Below are 10,991 nucleotides of genomic sequence, written 5' to 3' on the forward strand. Positions count from 1 at the left end.
GGCCCATGGCAGTGAAAGCGCCAAGTCCTAACCACTGGACCACCAGGGAATTCCCTAAAAAGTTTATTTTTAAGAAGAGGTTTGATATGACAGGGCAGGGAGTATGTGGGAAATCTCTGAAATTTCCGGTCACTTTTGCTATAAACCTGAAATGGCGCTAAAAAATAAATTCTATTTAAAAGGGTTGTGACTACATGGAAGTAAGTTTATTGGGCTTTTTGGCTATAGTAAGGCCAGCCATCAGAAAACAGTTCAAGCCCTGGCTCTGCCACCTGCCAGCTGTGTGGCCTTGGGAAGGTCACTCAATCTCTCTGAGCCTCAGTTGCCTCACCTGTGAAGTGGAACTCACAGTTGTTGGCTGGATGGAATGAAGTGCTGTATGTTAAGCCCCTGACCTACCGTCAAGTGCTCTGGATCCTGTAGATGGCAGGGGCAGTGACTGGGGAAAGGCTTTGCACACTGTGAAGTGCTCTTCAGATGGGAGGGGGTGTGGCATCTGACTCCTGGTGTGGTAGTGGCACTCTGAGTTCCCTGGACCCGTGAGAGAGTGAGAGAAGGCTGGGTTTGGGGGCCAGGGTGAAGGTGGGAGGGGCCCCTCACCTGGGGAAACGGCTCCGTGGTGGAGCAGCTGAGATGCAGCTGGGCCTGTGGCCTGCGAGGCAGTCCTGTGGACGCCTCCTCCCCCAGCCCACAGCCCAGGTCTGCAGCTGGGTCCTGCCTCCTCTCAGGTGGGCCATGCCTGGGACTTGGCTGTTGCTTCTCCTGGCCCTCGGGTGTCCAGCCCTGCCCACAGGTGAGCGCCCTCCCTGCATCCCTCTCTGTGCCCCGTTAGTCTGCCCAAGCCTACTCTGGGCGTCCCTAGGTGTGGGAGGGATGGAGGCAGGCAGGACAGAGGTACCTGGGTCCCCTGGGGAGGGTCTCACCAGAAGCCCATCATCCCCTTCCCCATTGTATTCTACTTCCCAGCTACCTTGCTCTGGGGCCCCCAAGTCCTGCTCCCCTGGAGTCCAGTGTTGGGAAGAAGGGTACTCACCTCTCAGAGCAAAAGCTGGACAGGTGTGTATGATGGGGAGGGTAGCCTGGCTGTGTTGTGTTATATGGGGTGATGGGACATGGGCAACATGGTGAGGTCCCACCCTCCTTACTGTCCAGTCTCCTACCCTCAGGGCTTAGGGTGTCTCACGTTCACTCCCAGCTCCCCCTAAAAATGGGCTCTCAGAAGTCTCAAGGCCTCAGTGACTTCCCAGTGTATTGACCCCCAACCCCGATCCCGGTCCTCCAAAGATCAAGGCTGGAGACAAAGGAGTCAAATTCTGAGAATTTAAGCTTCATCTAGAAGCTTGTGCATGTTTGCATGTGTGTGGTGGGGATAGGTCCTTGACTTTGAGTTGGGGCATCTCCTTGTTCTAAAGCTGGCCCCCAGTATGTCACCACCTCACCCTCGCTAGGGAGATAAATCACACCCATGTGGATCGGGGAGAGCCCATGTCGGGAGGCCTGAGCTCTGGGAAAGAAGCAGCTAGGGTGAGGAGGAGCAATCCTGGGAGGTTTCATGGAGGAGGTAAATGCGGAACTCAGCTAGGGGAGTGTGTCTCTCTGTACAGCTGAGAAGGCTCAGGAGGTTGAGGGTCCTGGAGCTCATTGCCAGCCTTCTCTCCTCCCTTTGTGATGCCTTATCAATATTAGTATTGATGATACTTATCTGCCAAGGTGTTTCATATTCATGATTTTTATTCTTCACAGCAATTTTACTGGGCTGGTGTTATTAACCCCATTATATCAATGGGACAATTAAGACTCTAAATTAAGTGGACAAGTCAAGACTCAGATCAACTCTGTCTAAGGCCATGTCCCAGGCTTGGTCCACTGTGTCATGTAGCAAATCTTAGTCAGTCATCCTTCCAAGTGGGGTAGTCTGTGGGATTTGGAGTCACAGAGGTCTGAATTCAAATCCTGAGCGGGCTACTTACCATACTCCTGCTTCTAGGTCAGTTATTTGACCTTCAAGAAATCTTTTGTGAGAGAATTCCCTGGCAGTCCAGTGGTTAGGATTCCTCTGCAGGGGGCACAGTTTCAATCCCTGGTCGGGGAACTAAGATCCCACATGCCACGTGATGCAGCCAAAAAAAAGAAATATTTTGTGAGCAACCTCCCCCACCTCTAAGTACCCACGAGATTCTATGGCCTCCCTTCCTGGCACCCTGGGGCATTTCTTTAGCCTGGCTGCACCTAACTCATGGTGTGAATTTCTTTGTAGGTTTTTTTGTTTGTTTTTTTGATTTATTTATTTATTTAATTTATTTTTGGCTGTGTTGGGTCTTCGTTGCGGCACACGGGCTTTTCATTAGGGTGGCCTCTCTTGTTGCAGAGTGCGGGCTTCAGTAGTTGTGGCACGGGGACTCAGTAATTGTGGCTCGAGAGCTCTAGAGCATAGGCTCAGTAGTTGTGGTGCACAGGCTTAGTTGCTCTGCGGCATGTGGAATCTTCCTGGACCAGGGCTCGAACCTGTGTCCCCTGAATTGGCACGTGGATTCTTAACCAATGTGCCACGAGGGAAGTCCCTTGTTTGTAGGTTTTAGCCTTTGAGACTTTATTTATATGGAAAGATATCCAACTGTTCTTTTTTTTTTTTTGGCCGCACCAAGTGGCTTGTGGTATCTTAGTTCCCCTACCAGGAAGTGAACCCAAGCCATGTCAATGAAAGCACTGAGTCCTAACCACTAGCCCGCCAGGGAATTCCTGATGTCCAACTATTCAAAACTAAGATTTTGTCATATATTAAATGAGTCGTCTTTACCAAAAAGAATAATTTTTTGGAAAATCAGGACTATTCTGAAAAATATAGGACAAATGTTTGCAGTACCCACATGACATTTTTGTTTTTTTAATTATAAAATAATACAGACGTACACTTTATTTAATTTATTTATTTATTTGGCTGTGTCGGGTCTTAGTTGTGGCACTCAGGATCTCCACTGTGGCATGCAGGATCTTTAGTTGCTGCATGTGAACTCTTAGTTGCAGCATGTGGGATCTAGTTCCCTGACCAGGGATCAAATCCGGGCCCCCTGCATTGGGAGCGCAGACTCTTAGCCACTGGACGACCAGGGTAGTCCCCGGACATACACTTTAAATGGGTGAATTGTATCGTACGTGAATTATATCTAAACAAAGCTGTTAAAAAATACTACAAACTTACAGAAAAGAACGGGGAATAATACAACAAACAATCATGCATACTCCACTCAGATTAGCAAATAGTTAAAATGTTGCCATATTTGAATCAAATATTATTTAAAAGAAACAAAAAGTTACAGATACATTTGAGGCCCCTTTTGATCTCATTCCAAATTCTATTTCCTTCCCTTCCTCCTCAGAGGTGACTACTCTCCTGAGGCTGGCACAACAAGGTACTATAAGTATTTGTTTGCATCTGCTGTCTTTCTCATGGGACTGAGATCATTGAGAGCAGGGACAATATTTTAATTAATGTGTATCCCCAGTGCCTGGCACAGAGGGATTCACATATGATAGATAGGTGACAGAAGGATGGAAGGATGGATGGATGAGTGGAAGGAAGGAAAGATGGATAAATGGATGGATGGATGGATGGATGGATGGAAAAACATATAGATGGAAAGTAGAAAGAAGAGATGTAGGGAAGATGGATGATGGAAGAAAGGATGGATGAGGGACTTCCCTGGTGGTGCAGTGGTTAAGAATCCACCTGCCAATGCAGGGGACACGGGTTCGAGCCCTGGTCTGGGAAGATCCCACATGCCGCGGAACTACTAAGTCCGTGTGCCACAGCTACTGATCGTGTGCTCTAGAGCCCGCGAGCCACAACTACTGAGCCCGCGTGCCACAACTACTGCAGCCCGCATGCCTAGAGCCTGTACTCCACAACAAAGAGAAGCCACTGCAATGAGAAGCCCGCACACCGCAACGAAGAGTAGCCCCTGCTCGCCGCAACTAGAGAAAGCCCGTGCATAGCAATGAAGACCCAACGCAGACAAAAATAAATAAATAAATAAATTTTTTAAAAAAAGAAAGGGTGGATGAATAGATGGGAGAATGAAAGGATAGAGGGAAGGAAGGTGGTTAGATAGGTAAATGCAAGGAGAGAGGGATGGATGAGTGGGTATAAGGATAGATTGATGGTTGGTGGAAGGATAGATGGAAGGAGGGAAATCCAGAGGGAAGGATATGAGATCCTGACCTGGGAGGGCAAGGACAGACCTAGCCCTCTACAAGTGTGTGCTCTCTTGCAGGTGTGGGCAGCACACCCTTCCCCTCTCTGGCCCCACCAATCACACTGCTGGTGGATGGGAAGCAGCAGACTCTGGTGGTTTGCCTGGTCCTCGACGTTGCACCCCCTGGCCTTGAGAGTCCCATCTGGTTCTCAGCTGGGAATGGCAGCTCACTGGATGCCTTCACCTACGGCCCTTCCCCAGAAGCTGATGGCACCTGGACTAGCTTGGCTCAGCTTTCCCTGCCCTCTGAGGACCTGGCAGCCTGGGAGACCTTGGTCTGCCACACTGGACCTGGGACTGGGGACCACAGCCAGAGCACACAGCCTCTACAGCTGTCAGGTGGGGACAGAGCCTGGGCCCCTGTGGTTGCTCCCTGCCCCTTTCACACACCCTGAAACCAGGATATGGTGGCAGGGAGGGCAGAATCCAGGCCATGGGGGCATGAAGGGCATCTAAGTGCCAACCATCTAGGTGATGTGATGTCTGGGGTCAAAGGAGGGTGGCTTCAGGGCCCTGAGTTCTGGGATTTGAAACAGTGATATCTCATTCAAATCCAGGCTCTGATGCATGACTTCCAAGAGGTAATAATGTCTCCTCCCTCCTAGGTTAATATCTTTCTATGTATACCCAGGGTTAATATCTATATCTATATCACCCTAAATATGACACCCTATTAGAATCAAACAATAATTAAATATTAAGTTGCTATCACTTACTTATTGTTTATTCTGTGCCAGGCACTGTTGTAAACACTTTACACTTATGAAGTAGGTCATATTATTCTCATTTTATAGGCACAGAAAGGTTAAGTAACATGTCCAAAGCCAGCTATTATTATTATTGACCAGATGACTTACTTTCTCTTTTTGAATTATGTTTGTTTTCTCAACCTCCAAATAGGAATGTTTGTTGAAGGCTGCTAAGAAAATTGATTCCTTGTCTAAAAGTGCTGAGGCATCTCTAGGGGCAGGAGGACAGCCAGGAGAGAGGGAGATCTGGGCCCCTCAGAGGACTTGCTGCAGATGGGCTCAGGATTCCCACTATAGGTTCATTTGTCCATTTATCCAGTGCTCCAAGAAGAGCTGCCCTGAGCAGGGCCAGGGCATAGCACTGGGGTGGAGGGCACAGCCCATCCCAATGACTTACCCCTTTCTCCTTGACTCGCAGGAGAGGCTTCCTCAGCCAGGACCTGCCTCTGGGAGCCTCTCAGGGGTGAGTACCAGGAACCAGGACCTCAGGCCCTGTTGGGCTCTGGGCCTGATGGGTCCCCTCAAGAGGCTGCCTTGTCGGGTTGGGGCACTGGCTAGCCTGGGCCTCTGTCTACCCCTGGGTCAGGTGGGGATAGATCCTCTGACCCCAGCATAATTCCTGGATGCCAGTTGAGAAGCACAGGTGAGAGCTAGCAGAAGGGTCCTTGAAGCTCTCCTTGGGCAGCTCAGAGGGATGGTCTCAGCATCCGAGCCTTGGGAGACTCTTAGGAGTCTAGGGAGCCTCCGAAGACAGAGCGGAGGAAAGTCCCACCCCCCACCCCCACCCCACCCCCCGCTGGATGCAGTCATGAGCCAGGTCCTATTTCCCTACTAAACAGAGAAATCTGAGCTGGTGTCTCTCCTCTGCAACCAAATGCTAATTCCTGCCTGGCTTGCATCCCCTTGGTTGCTGGGGAATCAAATTAAATGAAGGCTAGGAAGGTGTGTGTTATTATCACCAGTCACAGCTGAGGTTAGACACCAGGAAGGACGTCCCCTGGGTTCCCTCTCCTCTGGTGAACCTTCTTGCGTGCGTGGGGCTGAGCGCCAGCCTCTAGGCCGCTCACCGGCTCCTTTTCTCCCGCAGGGACCCGGGGCCAGGTGCTGCGGCTCGGGGCGCTGCGGCTGCTGCTCTTCAAGCTGCTGCTGCTGGATGTGCTTCTGACCTGCAGCCGCTTCCGCGCCCCGCCCGCCGCGCGGGGGGACCCGGCCCGGGCGCCTCGTCCTGGGGACCCCGGGCTCCCCGCGGCCCCGCGGGCGGACCACCTTCTCCTCCCGCGTCCTCCGCCACCGGGAGGATCGTCCGCAGACCCCACCGACTGGATTCGCCGCAATGATGGGTGGACCACAGGCCGAGGGCTCAGCCTGTCCACCCCGCCGGCGCTGCAGCCCCGGGACGGCCGCTGGGTTCACACCCGCCCTCCGGGTCGGGATCCCAGGAGCCCTGTCTGGGAGGAGGGGCCGCTGGTGCTCAGGCCATGGCGCTCGGGACCCGCCCTCAGTATTCCTGCCTCCAGCCTTGGAGCGTTTCTCTGTGATCTGCCTCCTCCAGCTGACCCGAGCTTCCCCGGGGGCTAGGCTCCGTCTCCCCGCCTCAGACTGACGGCTTTCTGAGGGAAAAGGCTTTGTCTCTCCCATCAGATTGGAAGCCCCTTGAGGGTGGTGATTGACCCAGACACTGGGACATTTGAGGTGCTGATAACTGAGAACAATTAAAGGAGAACTTATATGACACAAGCAAATGAAAAATATTTTAACTCCTGTCTGCTCTGGGAGGAGGGAATTTGGCAGATTTACAGGAGGCAGAAATCTGGGAAGGCTTCCTGAGGGTGAGAGCCTGGAAACTGCAGAGTGGGGCTGGGGGTTGGGGTGGATGTGGTCCCAACTCTGTCTCCTTTCCTCATCACCAGGCATGGGGCAAGGCCCCCTCCCCCTCTCTGTCTCCTCACCCTCGCCCTGACCTCTCTGAGAGGTCAGGGTGAGGAGACCAGGAACCCAGGAAGATGGGGCGCTGGGCCTGATGTGAAGTCTTGTACAGACTTGACAGAAAAGAATAGGGCCAGGGGCTTCCCTGGTGGCGCAGTGGTTGAGAGTCCACCTGCCGATGCAGGGAACACAGGTTCGTTCCCCGGTCCGGGAAGATCCCACATGCCGCGGAGCGGCTGGGCCTGTGGGCCATGGCCACTGAGCCTGCGCTTCCGGAGCCTGTGCTCCGCAACAGGAGAGCCCACAACAGTGAGAGGCCCGCGTACCGCAAAAAAAAAAAAAAAAAAATAGGGCCAGGATTCCAGAGTAATAGGATCATAATCACTGCCAAGAGCACAGATAGTAATTCCAAACTTATACATTATTAATCAATTAAGGGTCATTATTCATTTGACAAATATTCACTGAGCTTCAACTCTGAGCCAGGCACTAAAGAGGTTTTAGTTTCGTTTTGTTTTGTTTCCTAAAGAGGGTTCTTGCACCGATAGAATATGAGGCTCCCACAATGGGGTGTGTCCTCCGTTAGTCCAGCTCTTGCAGGAAACCCTGCCTTTTCCAGAGTTTCCTCTCCAGTAATCACCCCAAGAATCTCTGGGTGCATTCATGTGAATCCAGATGTCCCCTGGGGCAGTGCAGGACAGTTCCCTGGATCAGTGGCCCTACTTCAGTCTTCCTTCCCCCAACGTGGCCGTGAGGAACTGTACTCTAACTCTCCCCACACACATGGCGTCAGTGACTCCCAGCTTGCCAGAGCCCCTTTGCCCTTTTAGCTACTCTTCCACGAAAACCCTCACCTCTCCTCCACTGTTTATCTCTCACCAGCCAGTAAGGAGACTCTCCCAGCTCTTTTTTGGATCCTTCAAGGAGGGACAGGGCACAACTTCTGGGGAATCAACCTGTCCACCCTCCCCACAGAGCCAGCTCCTTCCCTAACACACAGAATGAGGGAGGGGTAGGCTGTGTGGGGGTGGGGGTGTATCCAGCCATAATCTCAGAATTTCTCCAGCCACTGTCTCTTCCCAGCTCTCGGCCCAGATGTTGAGCCCAGGGCTCCTGCCAAACTAATCTGTGTCTCCATAAATGTCCTCTCAGAGGCCCTTTTGTTTATCCTGGAAGCAGGCTTCCCTTAGCTTCAGTGCTCCTACCCATCTTGCCCCACTTCCCCCAATCCTGCCCTGCCCCAGACTCTGAATCCCCACTGTGGCTGGCTTAATGTTATTATTTCCCAAGAGGGTTCCTGGCGAGACTCTTGAGCCTCCTCAAGTCGTTTGAAGCCTAGAGAGCATGGAGGACCTCAGGTCAATGTCCTGACCCTCTACACTGTGGAATTCTACATACCACAGCTCCTGCCTACCCAAAGTGCCTTGTCACCCACACAACTGTTTTGAGCAAGAAACTAAGATCAGGGGCTTCCCTGGTGGCACAGTGGTTAAGAATCCACCTGCCAATTCAGGGGACACGGGTTCGAGCCCTGGTCCGGGAAGATCCCACATGCCTGGAAGCAACTAAGCCCATGTGCCACAACTACTGAGCCTGTGCTCTAGAGCCCACGAGCCACAACTCCTGAAGATCGCTCTCCGAGAGCCTGTGCTCTGCAACAAGAGAAGCCACCGCAATGAGAAGCCTGTGCACCACAGAAAAGAGTAGCCCCCACTCGCCGCAACTAGAGAAAGCCCACACGCAGCCAAAAATAAATAATTAAATAAATAAATTTTTTAAGACAAGAAACTAAGATCAGGAAATGACAAGTCAATGGACTGAGCATCAGTCCTTTAAAGTCTTTATAAAATAGCATAAATATCCAGCTTCTAGGAAGGAAACAAGAGGCACTGGGAAACATGGATTTATGGACAAAAATGGAATTTGCAGACAACCTCCCAGAGAAGCAGCCTTGGTCTGTGTGTGTCCATAGAACACTGAGCTCAGGGCCAGCCTGAAGCAGCCCCAAAGACCCAGAGAGTCCTCCTCTTGATGACACAGCACAAGGGGGTTTCACTGAGCAACTCCTTGTGCTAGGCACCCTGCTGCTGGGGAGGTGGACGGGAAATCAATCATTCATTAGCCAAGTCCCTGCCTTGTGGGAGCTCAGAATCCAAAGAAATAAACAATAGGACAGAAAAGGGAGCCAGATTACACACTAAAAAGAAAATTATTGCATGAACTTTTTACAATCTGCTCAATAAGCCTTAATTCTATTAACCCGTTTGAGCGTCGCAGGAACAGGCAAGTCCTAAACAGCAGCTAGGAGGATCACTTTGTCATCATACAGATAAAAACTGAGGCTCAGAGAGGAAATGATTTGTTCTAGTTCTCACTGGGACAAATCTAGGGTTACTGGGCCCTAAGAAAGCTGCTTGAAGCCTGGGGACTCTTTCAATCGTCCAGGTCTCATCCACAGCGCCTACTATAGTGACTGGCAATTAGAACAATAACAACAGCAGCAATAATAATAAAATTTAAAAACTGGTGCTCAGTTAGTACTAGCTTCATAATGACCCCAGGGGAGAAGCGACGTGCAAGGAGGCGGAGAAGGCAGTGAAGACTGTCTTTCCCATACCTTTCAGGACCAGGGCGCTGCTTCCTCTCCCCTAGCCCTGGTCCCCCAGCCCCTCCCAGAGCCTCCGTTATGGGATGGGAAAAGATGTTGCCATAGGTCACTGAGGGCACCATCCGCTCTCTCATTGGCCGAGGCCGAAGAAAGATCGTTCTCCGTTTCGCTAGAAGGTAAACCCCGAAAAGCCCATTGGCTGCCTAGTCCGCGGGCGTCCGTCGGCTCTGGGGGCCGGACTAGGCGGCCTGAAGCGGGAGCAGGCGGGGGTGGGGGGCCCTCCCCGTTGCCCTGGTTACGCTGAGGCACGTGTGCAGTCCCGGAAGCGGCTCCGGGAAGCTACCTAGCTCGCGCAGCCGGAGGAAGCGCAGCCGGGTCCGCTCGGGTCGGGTCCGGCTGGGCCATGGAAACGTTACCTGATTCCGCGTCCCGGCCCCGGCCCGGGCCCAGGCCCCGCTGTCTTCTGCTTCTCCCCTTGCTATTGCTGCTGCTGCTACTTCTGGCGGCCCCGGAACTGGGCCCGAGGCAAGCCCGAGCAGAGGAGACCGACTGGGTCCGACTGCCCAGCAAATGCGAAGGTGAGGGGGCGGGGCTTGCGGAGAAGCGTCGGGGGATCGAAGGTCCTGGGCTCTCCAGCGGGTCTCCACTCCCTGAACCTGCTATGTGCCTGGCCCTGTGCTGGATGTTGGGGACACAGGGGCGGGCGAGAGTTCAGGTCTCAGTGCACTTGGAGCTCAGAAATCGGTGAAAACAAGCACTTATAATCGGGGTAGTAGATGCCGTGGTAGGGGAGGCACAGAACTTTAGGGGCTGGGTGAGGAGCATCTAAATCTAGCCCAGAGATGGGGGGAAGGGCTTCGTCCAGGAAGCCCTCAATGATTAGGAGTTAGCCGGGTGAAGAGAAGTGAAGCCACAGATGGAGAGGCCTACAAGCAAGGGACAAGTTTGAGGAACTGAAAAGATCCACATGACTGGTCTTGGGGGAAGAAGAGGTTGAGACGCTCCCTTTGTGCCCTCACGTCAACCTACTTAGTGCCACTGGAAGTCTCCCCCACTAGCTGTGAGCTGCAGGCAGCGACCTTGACTCAGATAGCTATTCACACAGTGCCTAGTAAGCAGCCAGTAGTTGTATTTGGAATAAGTATGAGTGAAGGGGGTGGGGGCGCTGTGGGTGTGTGTGGAGGGGGGAGGAGGGTCTGAGGCCGAAGGGGTCACCGTAGGAGAAGAACAGAGCCTGGGGGAACTTCCTGAGGGAGGAAGATTTTAGGAATATGCGAAGAGTGAATCCCAAAGGCCTCCCAGGGTGTGGCACTGGAGAGAGAGAGAGGAGAGGGAGTGGGAAAGAGAAAAGAGCGCCAGCGCACAAACCAGCGATTCAGGACTGGCAAGGGCCTACCTTTTTTTTTCCTCCCCTCCATTTCTCAGTTTCCTCCTCAGGCCTTTACACCCACTCTT

The 10,991-nt window shown here is 52.4% G+C and overlaps 2 protein-coding genes across 2 annotated transcripts in view; both read left to right on the plus strand.

Annotated features, from left to right (window-relative positions):
* The first annotated feature begins 590 nt into the window (after window positions 1-590).
* On the plus strand, window positions 591-6,744 carry PTCRA (pre T cell antigen receptor alpha). The gene is made up of 5 exons (XM_007458224.1): window positions 591-793; window positions 3,378-3,410; window positions 4,272-4,592; window positions 5,421-5,465; window positions 6,090-6,744. Exons 1-5 carry the CDS (start codon window positions 634-636, stop codon window positions 6,578-6,580), a joined length of 1,050 nt encoding a protein of 349 aa, XP_007458286.1. The 5' UTR covers window positions 591-633; the 3' UTR covers window positions 6,581-6,744.
* Window positions 6,745-9,939: 3,195 nt separating this feature from the next.
* Window positions 9,940-10,991, plus strand: part of CNPY3 (canopy FGF signaling regulator 3) — an 8,294-nt gene continuing 7,242 nt past the window's right edge. The window contains exon 1 of the mRNA XM_007458225.1: window positions 9,940-10,114. Within this exon, the coding sequence (XP_007458287.1) occupies window positions 9,940-10,114 (175 nt within the window). The remainder of the gene's footprint in view (window positions 10,115-10,991) is intronic.

Source organism: Lipotes vexillifer, unplaced genomic scaffold, assembly GCF_000442215.2.
Source record: "Lipotes vexillifer unplaced genomic scaffold, Lipotes_vexillifer_v1.1 scaffold4, whole genome shotgun sequence".
Lineage (NCBI taxonomy): Eukaryota > Metazoa > Chordata > Mammalia > Artiodactyla > Lipotidae > Lipotes > Lipotes vexillifer.

What these genes read in the sequence shown, in the direction of transcription:
- PTCRA (XM_007458224.1), top strand. Translation starts at nt 634, where the DNA reads ATGCAGCTGGGCCTGTGGCCTGCGAGGCAGTCCTGTGGACGCCTCCTC. An exon ending in GTGTCCAGCCCTGCCCACAG is followed by an intron (nt 794 to 3,377) that starts GTGAGCGCCCTC and finishes CTTCCTCCTCAG; the next exon opens with AGGTGACTACTCTCCTGAGG. An exon ending in ACAGCCTCTACAGCTGTCAG is followed by an intron (nt 4,593 to 5,420) that starts GTGGGGACAGAG and finishes CTTGACTCGCAG; the next exon opens with GAGAGGCTTCCTCAGCCAGG.